The sequence below is a fragment of the Epinephelus lanceolatus genome, chromosome 16, assembly GCF_041903045.1.
Source record: "Epinephelus lanceolatus isolate andai-2023 chromosome 16, ASM4190304v1, whole genome shotgun sequence".
NCBI lineage: Eukaryota > Metazoa > Chordata > Actinopteri > Perciformes > Serranidae > Epinephelus > Epinephelus lanceolatus.
Window position 1 is genome coordinate 18489316 of NC_135749.1, and position 15358 is coordinate 18504673.

Here is a 15358-nt window from a genome sequence, read left to right on the forward strand (position 1 = left end):
AAAAAAAGTCACGTTAGTCTGTTACCCCCACAGCAACTTAATAAATGAATACATATCATTTTCTTAAACAATCACAGACAAAAGAGAAGGTGGAAAAGAGCTTTTTTGTTTATAACGAAATACAAAAGTAACATTTAAACAACTTGTTTGAAATTATGTCGGTACACAAGGTTTCCTTTATATCAATTAATAACTTGGCTTCAATCTGAAGTAATGACTGGTTAACCATTTTGTGTTATCATTATATTACATAAATGTACATATGTCTGTTTAACAGCAACAGACTCAGTCCATATCACAGTTGTGTTAACTGCTGCCACTGACAGACTCTTTGACAGTGAGGGCTGGTGTGGGTCCTATGTGGGTCCAGATGTAGCCTTTTTCTGGTCGGATAGGGATGGTGGGGAACGGAGAGCTCCGGGACTTGAAATATTCAGAGGGGGCGTGACACACAAACTCCAGGAACTCCATCTTTCTGGGCAGATCCTCCTCTGGCCCTAATACAAAACAGACAGTTATCAACTTGTCACATAAAGGACCTAAAAAAAATGTTAAACTGTTAATTTCTCACTGCTCACCAACGATGTACGTCCCAGGATCAAACAGGTCCTTTGGGCTGGCCTGTGTGGGGATCAACCAGGTCAGTGCAGCACTCTTTTCACAGTACTGGTCCTGGACGAAGCCTCGGATCTGAGCATAGTACGACTTCCCGTCTTCCTCATCTGTTACTCTGATCACATCTCCTGTCTGGTAGTATACGCCCTGAAGACACAAATATAAACACTGAGGACGACAACGGTCTGGCTCCTTCTCTCACTAAAACAATAATAGTTAAAGCTGCAATGAGATGATGAAAAACATCGGGAAATGTTTTCAGATGAAAACTGGGTAGATGAGACGATGATTATTCCTGATACTGAGCAGAAACACGAGACTTACTTGGTAAGAAAAAACACCATACCTTATAAAATACTGATTCTGACGTGATGATTGTTGCGACTGATTCAGGTGCTTTAATTGGCTGAAGAAAGAGATCACACAGAGGTTGAATACATAAATTCACGGTACAGCACAATAACAAGAGAGTAACTAAAGCAGCTGATCTCCAACTTACATTTTTGAGTTTGAATATGTGTCTTCTCCCCTTTCCTTTTGTTGACACCTTCTTTTCAGATGCAGGAGCTTTGTACTTGGTGCTTCTCAGTCGTGCCGACCTCCTGTGGATCTCCTGTTTAGACTAAGAGCAACACATACCAAGTATTTAAAGGAACAGTTCACACAAAAAAAAAAAAAATTTGTGAATAAATCAGTCATGCAGTGCTATCTTTAATTTGTGTGGGGAAGTTTGTTTTTTGATTTTTGCTCAGTACTCCCAAAACACATGCATTTTAGCTTTTACACCTGAACTATTATTGGAACAAAGTCGGACTCCAGTACTAAGGTTTCATAGCTAAAATCCATGTGTTTGGGAAGCACTGAGCACACGACTGGATAAATGAAACTTGATTTATACTGCAGTTGTGTGAGTTTGTAAAGTGATGTTTTGATATACTTTTGCTGTTGTTAGTGGTCCCCAATTAGTCTATAAATCAATATGTTTGTCGTTTTTCCATGGTGGCATGAGAGAAAAACAATTTTCTTCATGAATTTAAAGTAATACGGCATGACTAACTTTTTACAAATGGTCATTTTGTGGACTAAGTATTCCTCTAAACTGCACTTCAACTCAATTTACCCACCCAAAAGAAAGAAATGTCGATCACAATGTCACAGAGCTTAAGGTGACGACCTTCCAAGTGCTTGCTCTTATTGACCCATTTGACCAAAGCAAAAAGACATCCTGTATACAGTCCTATAATCAGAAAAGGGCAGCACAACATCCCATTTGTAAAGCTGTAAAAAGCCAATGTCTTGCATTTTCCCTGATTAATTCCTTTTTAACTGTCAGCAGCCGTTAAGGTAGATACTTTCTGTTGATGATACTTTCTGAATACTTGTTGTGGCCCTTCAATCTACCCTGATTGTTGTTGAATATCTACAGACACAGACAATGGTCTTGCTAACATGGCAACTGAAGAAAACATCCTCATATCCTAGCAGTCACCAGGGGCCGCTCTGAGATTCATTATAATCACTATGTCCGCTATGTTGTTGTGCAGCCTCAGGAGTTACTTCTTTAAATCTACAGCTGTAAACACCAGTATGTAGACTTTATTTTACAGTTGGGATCCCCTTGAAAATAACAATATGAATACATGAGAGCCACACCATATGAAAGGCACATTTACACACAATTACTAACCTGCTTCCCCCCGCCATTGCTGGGCTGAGTGTTGGAGGACATGGAGGGTCCTGATGCTCCGCCGCTGCTGCTCTTCCCTGTGCAGTTGTTGCAGAGGATCTCCCCCTGGTTTCCTTTCTTCCACATCGAGGAAGAGTTAGTTTTGCACACAGCACAGCATGGTTTCAAACCCAGCGGCATTGTTAAGGGTCAGAAAACGATGCCCGGGTACAAAGAAATGTTAGTGCTCAACAATGAGATGATGGCTGTCCGTTCAGCTCCTGCTAACTGTAATAACACACTGCTGTCACTCCAACAAATGACAGAAACACAGAGAAATATATTTCCTTTGTGCGACAGACGACCATAAACGACTGGCTATGACATTAGAATAACTACGGTATTCAAGACAGCATCAAAATGTGAGCTGGATTGTTTATACTTGCAGCCAAATCACCGCCATTGCTAGCGCCGCTGTTTCTTCTTCGCCTCTTTTAACATCAGCTCTTCTTCTGTGGTTTGAGATCGCCTAAGTAGAGCGCCACCTCTGGCCTGGAGGAGAGCGCGCAGAACTGAACCTGTGTACTTAGCTGAGTTTACTGTTTAGCATAAATAAAATAAAAAAAGAATATAAAACTAAAAGAAAATACAAATTTTGGTCACAAAAGAAATAATAATAATAATAAGAAGAAGAAGAAGAAGAAAAAGAAGAAGAAGACAATATGAATATTAATCCCCAAGCCTGATTTCATGCACAAGTTTATTTACAGAATAATCACGTGGCAGCAACACAATGAATTTAGGCATGTAGACATGTTCAAGACGACCTGCTGAAGTTCAAACCAAGCTTTAGGATGGGGAAGGAAGGTGATTTATGTGACTTTGAACGTGGCATGGTTGTTGGTGCCAGACAGGCTGGTCTGAGTATTTCAGAAACTGATCTACTGGGATTTTCACGCACAACCATCTCTAGGGTTTACAGAGGATGGTCCCAAAAAGAGGAAATACCCAGTGAGCAGCAGTTCTCTGGGTGAAAATGCCTTGTTGATGCCAGAGGTCAGAGGAGAATGGCCAGACTGGTTCAAGATGATAGAAAGGCAACAGTAACTCAAAGAACCACTGGTTACAACCAAGGTCTGCAGAAGACCACCTCTGAACCAACAACACGTTGAACCTTGAAGCAGATGGGCTACAGCAGCAGAAGACCACATCAGGTGCCACTCCTGTCAGCTAACAACAGGAAACTGAGGCTACAGTTCACACAGGCTCACCAAAACTGGACAACAGAAGATTGGAGAAATGTTGCCTGGTCTGATGAGTCTGGATTTCTGCTGCAACATTCAGATGGTAGGGTCAGAATTTGGCATAAACAACATGAAAGCATGGATCCATCTTGCCTTGTATCAACGGTTCAGGCTGGTGGTGGTGGTGTAATGGTGTGGGGGATATTTTCTTGGCACACTTTGGGCCCCTTAGTACCAACTGAGCATCATTTAAACACCACAGCCTACCTGGGTATTGTTGCTGACTGTGTCCATCCCTTTATGACCACAGTGTACCCATCTTCTGATGGCTACTTCCAGCAGGATAACGCACCACATCACAAAGCTCAAATCATCTCAAATTGGTTTCTTGAACATGACAATGAGTTCACTGTACTCCAATGGCCTCCACAGTCACCAGATCTCAATCCAATAGAGCACCTTTGGGATGTGGTGGAACTGGAGATTCACATCATGGATGTGCAGCCGACAAATCTGCAGCAACTGTGTGATGCTATCATGTCAATATGGACCAGAATCTCTGAGGAATGTTTCCAGCACCTTGTTGAATCAGTGCCACCAAGAATTAAGGCAGCACTGTTGGCAAAAGGGAGTCCAACCTGGTTCTAGCTCGGTGTACCTAATAAAGTGGCTGGTGAGTGTACATTGACAACAAAAATGAAACACAAAATAAGATAAGATAAGATACACCTTTATTGATCCCACAAAGAGGGCAAGAACTAAAAAACAAATACACAAACAACAATGTCAGAGTTTGTGTTATTATCATATTATAGGCAACAAAATAGGGAAGTAAGGAAGGAGGGAGGAAGGGATGGATGGACGAATGAAGGAGTTTGAGGAAAGGAAAACTGGATTTTGTTTTTTAAATCCTTTAAGTTGTGAAGAAAAAACAAAATTTTTAATCAAGTGTAATGTACGCTCCAATTTTAAGGTAGTATAACGTTACAGTTTATAAAGAAATAAGTTCTGACTGCTTGCTTTTTTAGCAGCAGCATTTACTTGTACTTTTACTATTACTTAAGTACATTTAATATCATAAAAACACTTGATACGTAAGTACAGTAAATATCAGATACATTGAGAAATTTACTCAGGTAATATTCTGATACTATGAAAGTAATTTAATAGGTACTTTTACTCAAGTGTGGCCCTCAGGGACTTCATCCATCACTGAGCAAGACCGTAAAATTATCAAATAATTACATAATATTTTCACTTTTAATATATTAGTTCTACCAATACGTATATTTTCATAGCTTGCCCATGATAATTATGATAATAATGGTAATATCTGGACATTTTTTAGTGACAAAGACAATAATTCTCAATAATAAGGGACTCCACTCCAGCAGGTGGCGGTAATCCAGTGTAACGGCTGCCAGCTACCGTTAATGTAAAGAAGAAGAAGAAATACGTCACGGTTCAAAACAATACTTGAAGTTCCGCCTGTCTCGCGCCGTGTCCTCATGAAGATGTCTCAAAATACCCCCGACAAAGACGACCAAACGTCAGCCAACAAAAAAATCATCTCGCTCCCAATATCCAGAGTGAGGTTGATAATGAAGAGCTCCCCCGACGTGTCCAGCATCAACCAGGACGCTCTCTTCCTCACCACCAAGGCGACAGTAAGCTGCATTAATGCTAAACCATCGCTTCACTGCTAATTATCAGCTCATTAATCTGCTGCTGCTAACAGGGGTTAGCTCGCTGTTAGCTTCTGGGGTAACTGTGCATGTAGCTGCTGCTGTTTCCATTTGAGCTCCACTTCCTGTGACTTTCTGCTTCACTGACTTGTCTCTTGTTGTTGAAGGAGCTGTTTGTGCAGCACTTGGCTCTGGCTTCATTCAACAACGGCACCGGGAAGGAAACCAACTCTCTGTCATACACCGACCTGGCTAACACCGCAGAGGAGACGGAGACTTTCCACTTTCTAACAGGTGAGACTCAACCATGCCAGATATACCTTCAGGGACTGTCTGCGGCATGCAGTGGTGATCACTATCAGGGTGGGAAATTAACCTTTTTTGGTCTCTCTTCTTCTGCTGCCGTGGCTGGTGGATTTCAAAATCTACTAGCTTCTCCATAGATTACCGTTGTTTTTTGGCTGGTGAGTGACGAAAATATAGCTGCCATTTAGATATTTTACCAGTATATGGCTGGTGCTAATTTCTAACCCTGGTCACTATTTAAGGGTAACTTTAATATTTCACAACCTGAACCCTATTTTTCCAATGTGTCTAAGTGACTAATGGACACATTAACACAAGTTTTGAAATTGGTTCAGTACTGTGTGAATACTGGTGAATACCGCTTGAAAACTGGGGGTCTTGGTTCACTTGCAAGTGAACCCTAGTGTGGTTCGCTTACAGTGGGAAATGAGAGAAAGTGAACCAAAGAGAGGAAGTGACATAGAGCGCAGTGCATTTTGGGTAGCGAAAAAACAAAGCCAACAGCGCGAACCGGGAGAGGCAGTTTTTGAATTGTTCAGCGAGAGGATGGCGGCACATAAATTTTATCGGTCAGTGGATCAGTATCGAATCTAGGTTAAAAAAAAAAAAAACAAAACTGCGGTTCTCTTCTTCCTCATGCTTTTTTCTGGTCAGTGGTCGTTTCGGGCAATACCGCCCCAAAACGAGCAGCTGTTGTAACTGCGTGAATAAAAAAGTGCCGTGTGAAAGTGAACCGACCCAAATGAAGATGTGAATTTTTTCGGCATTCCCCGCCCAATCGAACGGAGTCCCCCAGATTATCCTGGTGTGCGCCCTTAGAGATAGGGTAAAGAGCTCAGACATCCGTAGGGAGCTCTGAGTAGAGCCACTGTTCCTTTGCGTTTGAAGGGGTCCGTTGAGGTGGTTCAGGCATCTGATCAGGATGCCTCCTGGGTGCCTCCTGTTAGAGGTGTTCAAGGCACGTCCAAGTGGTAGGAGGCCCTGGGGCAGACCCAGAACACGCTGGAGGGATTACATATCTCATCTGGCCTGGGAAAGTCTTGGGGTCCCCCAGGAGGAGCTGGAAAGCATTGCTGGGGAGAGGGACATCTGGGGTGCTTTGCTCAGCCTGCTGCCCCTGTGACCCAGCCACAGATAAGCAGATGAAAATGGATGGATGTACTGTGTGAGAGCACTGCAGCTGACAGCTGCAAAAAAGGCTTCAATCTAACCAGGCAGGGCATTTGTACACCAATTTATGTTCTCTCAAAGTGCTGTTTTTGCCACTGACAGGTTCAGATTGTTGTAAGTGTCTGACAACATTATGAAAAGGATCCCTGCAGAAATAGACCCTTTGTTTAATAGTAAGATCCTTTTGTCTAACCAGAAACAGCCCCAAAATCGCTATCATCAAATCCACCAGACTTCATTTAAAAAAACAGTAATTTTATCATCATAAAACACCTTTTATTCAAAGTGGACCGTAACAAGATAAAACTCAAAAAAGACATCTCTGTTCCTCTCTCCACTGCTCCAACAATCACCAAACCTGGTTTGGTTGAAATAAACTTTTAATTCATAGAGTTAGATGTGAAAATATGCTCTTTCTACACACACTAAAATTACTTTGTATTTAAATGGGGTCTGGTGGGTTTGGCTAAATTGATTTTGGGGCTGTTTCTGGTTAAAAAAAAAAGGCATCTTACTCTTTAACAAAAAGATCTATCTTTGTAGGGATCCTTTCCATAATGTTTTCTGACCCTTATAATAACAATCTGAGCTTGTCAGTGGCAAAAACAAACTCTTTAGTGGATGTACATTGACTGTGCACAAATACCCAAGTGGTTACATTGCAGGCTGTTTTGCTGCTGCTGGCTGCAGCCTTCTCGCTCAGTACTTGTCGTTCCCATTAGTCACTTAGACACAAAAACATGGGAAAATAGGGTCCAGGTTAAAAACACATAATTCACCCTTTAACCCTTTACCAATGAAACATTAGAGTAACCTGTGACCTTTCAGAACGTTTCTAAGTTATGGTTCAAGTGTGGTTTTTGGGTACATTCAGTTTATTAGGTACACCTAGATGAAATAAATGCAGTCAAAAACTGTAATACATCTGATCTCCACACAGGTTATAACCAACTTCATGGTCATTTGGTTGCTGTAGTTTGAGGTGTTGCATTTCACATTGTGTACCCCCTTATTGATATATAGAGCTAATAAATTAACCAAACTCACTCTAATAACCAAATTTCTAAAACCTCCTGGTGCATGAGACTGTATATATGTGGTCTCCAGGAGAGGTAGGTTTTATATAGGCATATACTGTAACTACTATATAATAATGACCTGCAATGTTTGAATAAGAAAAAGACAATTCGTCCAAAAATCTGTCTGAAATTTAGTCAAAAATTATATTGAAAAGTTCTTAAAAAGTGTTCAATTTAGTTTCTGATACCCATAGACACCATTTTCTCTACAACTCGAAAATGTCATTCTTTTGTCCAACCAGCTCTTTATTGTAACTCTTTATTGAACTGGTATTTTATGAATTTGATTTATTTCACTGTAATAAACCTGTCAGTGTTCATGTGTGATTCATTTTCCTGCAGCAGTTTTTGTTGTAAGATCACCTCCTACCAGGGAAAAAATTTGCCTTCAGGATCTGTTTCCATTACCATTTCTCAGACAGACATTCAGACGCTATAAACACAATTTCACAGCTCCTTATGTGCCTTGGAAAGTAGTGACAGTCAGGGACGACATTGCACAACATCAAGTTTAACACAGTGTAATATCCTCTTTTTATAGACATCCTGCCGAAGAAGATCTTGGCTCGAGATTACCTCAAATCTCTGGAGCAAATGCAAGAAGATGACGATGCTGACTTTTAAAAATGACGACGGCTGCATTTCACGTCTGGACAGATGTTATCAAATGTACATGTCCTGTCTTTCACTGAGAGCACTGGCAGAAGAGACACCCTTAACTTTCTCAGTGCTTTGAAATACATTGCCAGAGTTCAGGTGTAGGGCTCAGGCAAGACGCTAGTGGACATGGCACTAAAAGTAAGCCACGTAGGGCAAATGTGAAATCTGGAAGAGTCAGAGATCACCTTCAAATACAAGAACACACAGAGTCATAGAGGAACATAGAAGTTGTACTGTATGTCTTACATTAATTAATATAATCAATGTTGTTTCAATGGCCTGAACAAAGCAGCCGTATATAAATCATAACCCCAAAAGATTCTGAAGATTTTACAATTTCAGAAAAATTTTGCATTTTGCCCGTATTGCTCAACTATCCTTGAAGGTTTTCTAGTAAAGAGCTGCAACGATAAGTCAATCCAATGAAAATTAATCGCCAACCATTTTGATAATTAATCCTTTCAGTTATTTTCAAGCAAAATTGTCAAATATTTGCTGGTTCTAGCTTCTTAAAAATGTGACAATTTATTGCTTTTCTTTGTCATTTATGACTGTAAATGATGTATGATGTGGTAAATGTATGGCAGTCTTTGGGTTTTGGACTGTTTGTTGGAAAAAGAGGCAATTTGGAAATGTCAGTTCGAGCTCTGGAATATTGTGAAGAGCATTTTTCATAGATTTTTTGACACTTTATAAACCAAACGATTAATCAGTTAATGGTGAAAATAGAGCAGATTTTCTGATAAGGAAAATAATTGGTAGTTGCAGCCCTATTCTAGTAGCAGTGTCTTGTAAATGTGCTTGTTTTGCATGCACAACAATCAGAAGGAGTATAACAAATGTTCTCCACAGCTTGCAGGCCTCACTCCATGTAACAGATCAAGACACAGCTGGTGCACAGACGTCTCAGCTCCTGAGTTAATTGCCTTTAAAACATGATTGGGTGAACACTTTCCTTTAGCAATGCTGCCAAACATTGATTTCAAAGTGAAACATGCTGTTGTTACTGATTCTGTGTTACACATGATCGTTGTTTTTTGTTCAGGATTTTGTCATGTTTGAGTAGTTTATCATAAATACTTGAAAGTTGTTTAATCAAAAGTTCAAATACCTCTTTTTTTCCAGCTTAACTACGAAGCAACTGAACATGCTAAGTCTTTCCAAAAGAAAATTCACTCTCAGCCTGGTAGATGTGAATATTTAAAGTGTATATAACAGCTGACCACCTTGCAACACATCGTCCTCATGAATTTACAAATTAATTGTTTAGATTTGATATTAAAATAAAGATTCATGCTGTCTAATGTTCATGTTGCGCTGCAGTTATTTTATTTTATTGAGAGATAGAAAATGCAGTTTATTAATGCTGAATGATGTGTTGGTTATTCTGTTCCAAGCTTCACAAGTGTCTTCCAGTTTTACGAGAGGCTGTTAGCATTACCGTGAAATCTCCATATGGAGCATGTCTGCAAACTGGAAATACAAAACGTGATTTAGCAGCTACATAATCTCCCCGACAATGTGAGGTTTAATTATCTCAGCTGATTCAAGGTTACACATGTTACTTGTAGGTGCTTATCAATCATATATTTTGTCCTCATACTACATACTTACATAATCATGAGCATGCATGCATTTGCTACATTACTGCACAATACATGAATATATAAATACAGCTCAAATAAGGCGACCGGTCTTTGTCACTGTAGGATGAGTTTGTTGAGTCTGAACTGCATGTTAAGCAGATTATTCTCTAAAGTAGAAAACTTATTCTCCAGGATGTTTGCCATGTGCTCTCTTCCCTCTATGGCGTCCTTTGTGTCGGCCAGATGCTCCTTCATGCTGAAAGAGACGACAAATGACAAGTTAATTTCTCTTTTTTTATTATAAAGATAAGAAGGTTATGACATAACTTTTCCTTGTAGCAGAGAGCAGCAGAGTAACTGTAGTAAACATTAACAATAAGACAGAGAGAGAAAGCATCAGTACTGAAACCATTTTCAGAAGGATATGTATCGATGAATCTAAATTTTTGACAGCACTCCACCAAATTCATTACTGTCCAAGTAACAAGCGTGTTCTTTCACATCTAATAGAGAGAAAGCACTGAATTGCATTAATTCTCTCCAGCCGTTCTAGTGCCAGAGCCTCGTCTCAGCCAGATGTCCCAACAGCTGACTGTTGGAAAACACTTGAAATGACTCAGCTGCTTGTCTGGATTTCCACTCTGTCGTCTTTGGCATTCACGCTGCGTTATGTTTAGGCCAAACAAGTAACACTGATCCAGGGTCCCTGCCTTGCTAACAATTATTTGGAAATAATCCAACTGCTGGCGTTGGATCAGGATTTACCAGAAACTTAATTAATTTGTCTGTGCACAGTGGGGCTTGTGGCTGTGTTTTGTGACTGATCTCATGGAGGTGAGGTTCTAATATGAAACAACAGAAAGTCAAACCACTAATTTACACTAAGTACCTGCACCTAGGCATTACATGAGAAATCAGGGAGTATGTTTTCATTTTATTCCTACTTCCTCAGTCATTGCACCACTGTAAATCTTTTTTTAAAATTATTAAATAAAATAAAACTGTCAGCCCCCTCCTCTTCCCTTTATCAGTCCCTTTATTTAAAGCTCCAGTATGTAGGATTTATTGGCATCTGGCGGTAGGGGAGGCGGATTGCAACCAATTGAAACTTCTCCTGTCTGCCAAGCACGTAGGAGAACAACAGTAGCCGACGCAAAACATAAATGGCTCTATCTAGAGCCAGTGTTTGGTTTGCCGTTCTGGGCTACTGTAGAACAACATGGCGAACTCTGTGGAGGAGGACCCACTCTGTATGTATACTGAGGTAAGAAAAACACAAAAATTCTTATTTCCAGGTGATTATACACCAATGAAAACGTAGTTATGGGTACACACTGGAACTTTAATCCATCAAATGGTCCATGGACTTCCGTTTCTCACCTTGTGAGGACCCCCCGCTCCGTCCCCTCTTTCCTCTTCTCCTCCAAAGAGACAAACACCTTCTCCATGGTCTCCATAGTCTCTACCATACTCAGGTGGTCTGAGACGATCCCCTGGACCTCCTCTCTGGCTTGATTTTCATAGGAGAGCCCTCCCTCCTCCACCCCGCTGGTGGTGGACACAGCCTGCAGGGCAGCCCTGTTCTGGAGAACAAGCAGACGGGACTTGGCAAACTCCTTGGGTCCAGCTATGTTTTCCCAGCAGATCGCAGAGGACGGTGGTAACCAGAAGCGTTGGGTGCAGTTGACTGGTTTTCCTGGGGTCTCTGTTATGAAGGGGCTGTCAGCAGGGAAGCTGTGTAGCAGGTGCAGAAGAGATGATCCAGAGCCCCACTCCCCGTCCTCAAGGTCAGGTTCCCCAGACAGTTGTTCAGGGAGAAGAGTAAGAGGCCCCGCTGCCGCTGCACCCTCCGCTGGGGAGCAGACCCCCACCAGCAGGAGGGAGCAGGACAGGCAGAGCACGGCCCTGCTCACTGCCCCCTGGAGCATCTCCAAACTGGCTGAAATATGAAGTATGAGGCTCGATCAGACGTGTGGAGCAGTATTCACACACACACACACACACACACACACACACACACAGAGCTGTAATGGCTGGAAAGGCCATTTCTTGGCATCATGACAGGCCTTATCCACTACAAATTTTTTCCACTGGTCTTTTCCTGTGACAAAGCTATTGTTTTACTCACACTGTAGCTCTCCTATTGTCATAATGATAAAATCATCAAAATATTTGCACAATCCCGTGTTGTTCCTAGAGACCAAATTGTGCGTGAGAAGGAGGAATGGAGAATTTGACGGGCTTGTACATTTTAACTTGTTATTTATAAACCAAGGGCGTAGAGGTTTCATTTCTCTTCAACACTGGAGGGGACACATATGAAACGAGGGATTTGGGGCCCTTCACCAGAAAATTCAGAGCCCCAAACACTTAATTTCCTACATTGTGGTGATTTTTTTTTTTGCACCAATTTGTGCATTTTCTGCATCGATTTATGGTGTAAATGTCTTTAATACTGTCAAAATAAAAGTCCTCTGCTACTTTCATGTTTTTATTGGGGGGTCCCTGCTTCCCCCCTGATATCTACACCCATGTTAAATACAAAAGTGAGACTTTTAACTGGTATTAAACTGTCAGTACAGGGAAATGTGATTTTACCTTCAAAATAAAGGTGTACGTTATCTTACGCTTAATAAAGAGAATAAAGGCTTAAATATAGCTACACTACAACCACGTATTCATCTACTTAGAATTTTTTTTTTTTTACAGTGATTTACAAACTTTGAAAAGGCTGCAGCACACGTTTGTTTTATTTCTCATATGATTTCCGGAAGTTTTACTCTCACTTTGGTAGCTTCATGGTAAAAAGTTAAAAGAGTGACGGCGCATGGCAGCAAATCTGCAACTCCTGCTCACTGCAACAACTTAAACTCATACAAACATCTTTCATCTCACTTCCTTTCACCAGTTTCTCTCATGTCTTGTGTGTGTATTGTGTCTTACCTTGCAAAGAAACCCCAGCGACGAAGCAGTGTGTGAGTGCTGCGACGCTCCTCTGGTGCCTGAAGTCGTCGGAAAAAATGAGTCGTTGACTCGCAGCCTGTTACATGCGATGTGAATCACTATTTACTGGCCTGGTAACAGCAGTCAGGAGCAAGGATTTTCCCCTCAGAGTCTGTGGAGTAATTGAGGGAAAGTTAACACAAAGAGCGTCAAACACTTGCAGTCTGGCTGGGAAGGATCCTGATTTGTAAGTGCAAAAATAAAGAGGCATGTAGGGGAGAGAAAGTCTGTTGCAGAGCTTCTCTGTAATTTATTCCTGCTTAAAAAATGAAATCATCTGGATATGCTGGATTGTACTATTTTGGTAAACGTGTTAATTTGCAGCTTTTTGTTCCTCTAGACTTCAGTCTGTGAGTGCAGTAGTAGGTGTGATGCTCCTGGAATTTATGAGCCATTTTACAATGTCCTGAACACAACCAGCCAGGCTTGAATTTTAAATTTAAAACATGTTTAACATCTCAACATCATGCAATCATACCTGTGCACTGAAACACGTTGTCACCAATTCAGATATGCCCACAAACATCTGCAATTCTGCTGTAAAAACAACAGTTTTAAAATATACCCAAACTTGTTTTGTCCCAAAGATTAATTCACACCATCTGTGTTTATTTGTTAAGTCTTTTGAATGGTCAGAGAGTGAGGCTTATACCCTGACATAAGCAACGAGGAATGGGAGACGTATTTTGGCACAGAGTATCGAGGGTGTTGTAATGTTAGGGGAGGAATGAACATGAGACACACACCATCAATCTTGAAGGATGTGAATCTCAGGAAAGACTGTAAAACATGACTTGTTGGGTTGCCGTGAATTAAAAGAGTAATGTCTAACCCTGCTCGACTAGCTACACAAATGTGTCCTGAGATAGGCTAACTTCTGTTATGATGTGGCATTATATAAATAAAAACTGACTTGACTTGACTCGACTCTTAAGAAGGGTGGGACTGAAAAATGTGGTATGAGATGAGTCCTGTCCACACAGATACTTTGGCTCTGGTCTACAGCTGGTGGTGGCAGCCAGATGTTGTTTTCAGGTCCTGCTAATGATTTTCAAACCATTTGAAGAACAAAGAGTGGACGTTAAGGTTAAGAGTTTCATCCAGTTAAGAGAAAATCCTTGTTTTTTGGCTGAATAATGAAATAAATAATGTGGAAGAGCCATAAAAACAGTCACAGTTACACTTATTGTTTTGCATTTGAAATGAAAGAAATGACTCATTGAGGTTAAAGTGCCAATTTTCAGATTCCTACACAATTACACGGCTAATCCAATCAGGATAAACCAACTGCAACACATCAAACACACCAGAATAAAGAAAACAGGCTCCACAGCAGAGCAAAGAGAACAGGCACAATCTAATATGGTCACCAGAAATCCCCACAGCACATATCAAAGACCCTACTGATCTCGTGATTATCACCGTATTATGTTAATTACTTAGTGTTTAATTTGTTTGCTCATAGAAAACAAAGGAAAATTCCCATATATATCGGGTCCTCTACCAGAGGCCTGGGAGTTTTAGGTTTCTGCAGTATCTTAGCTGTTCCCAGGACCGCACTCTTCTGGACTGAGACCTCAGATGTTGTACCTGGAATCTGCTGGAGACACTCTCCCAGTTGGGGGGTCACAGCCCTCAGTGCTCTGATTACCACACTGTTGCCTTTACTTCTCACATCTTTTTAAACTCCTCTTTTAGCCCTTGGTATGTTTCAAGCTTCTTGTGTTCCTTCTTTCCGATGTTGCTGTCACTTGGGATTGCTACATCTATCAACATGATGTCCGGTTGGTTAGCCATCATCAGTTTGTCAGTCTGGATCTGGAAGTCCCACAGGATCCTATAGCTCGGTCATTATCAACCACCTCAGGAAGTGTCTCCCATTCTGGCCTTGGGACTTCCAGCCCATACTCAGTGTAGATGTTCCTCTACACTATGCCAGCCAATTCATTATGGCGTTCCATGTACGCTCTTCCTGCCTGCATCCTCCACCCTGCTAATATGTGCTGAACTGTCTCAGGAGCATCTTTGCACAGCTGCACCTGGGGTCCTGTCTGCTGTGGTAGACCCCTGCTTCTATTGATCCTGTACTAAGTGCCTGTTCCTGTGCCACCATGATTACTGCTTTTGTGCTGTTCCATCCAGCCTTTTGCAGCCACTGGTAGGATTTTGGGATGTCGGCCACTTCTTCAATCTGTCGGTGGTACATGCTGTGCAAAGGCTTGTCCTTCCATCATGGTTCATCCTCTCCTTCTGCTGCCTGAGGTATTCACGTAGCATCTCATCTTCGGGGATGTGGAATTCCTCCTGTATTCAGTCTTGGTTGTTTCGCTGTATACACACACAC

At 41.3% G+C, this 15358-nt stretch overlaps 3 protein-coding genes across 3 annotated transcripts; 1 reads left to right on the forward strand and 2 right to left on the reverse strand.

The window, feature by feature from the left end:
- Positions 1 to 90: 90 nt before the first annotated feature.
- Positions 91 to 2784, reverse strand: gatad1 (GATA zinc finger domain containing 1). The gene is made up of 5 exons (XM_033637740.2): positions 2303 to 2784; positions 1115 to 1237; positions 962 to 1021; positions 579 to 762; positions 91 to 497 (listed from the first exon to the last, which is right to left on the reverse strand). Exons 1-5 carry the CDS (start codon positions 2480 to 2482, stop codon positions 307 to 309), a joined length of 738 nt encoding a protein of 245 aa, XP_033493631.1. The 5' UTR covers positions 2483 to 2784; the 3' UTR covers positions 91 to 306.
- A 2196-nt stretch (positions 2785 to 4980) lies between these two features.
- On the forward strand, positions 4981 to 9733 carry chrac1 (chromatin accessibility complex subunit 1). Its single transcript, XM_033637742.2, has 3 exons — positions 4981 to 5192; positions 5378 to 5504; positions 8307 to 9733. The coding sequence occupies exons 1-3, from the start codon at positions 5034 to 5036 to the stop codon at positions 8387 to 8389; spliced, it is 369 nt and encodes a 122-aa protein (XP_033493633.1). The 5' UTR covers positions 4981 to 5033; the 3' UTR covers positions 8390 to 9733.
- On the reverse strand, positions 9732 to 13646 carry LOC117263987 (uncharacterized). Its single transcript, XM_033637741.2, has 4 exons — positions 13493 to 13646; positions 12955 to 13126; positions 11392 to 11950; positions 9732 to 10267 (listed from the first exon to the last, which is right to left on the reverse strand). Exons 3-4 carry the CDS (start codon positions 11937 to 11939, stop codon positions 10126 to 10128), a joined length of 690 nt encoding a protein of 229 aa, XP_033493632.1. The 5' UTR covers positions 11940 to 11950; positions 12955 to 13126; positions 13493 to 13646; the 3' UTR covers positions 9732 to 10125.
- Positions 13647 to 15358: the final 1712 nt, after the last annotated feature.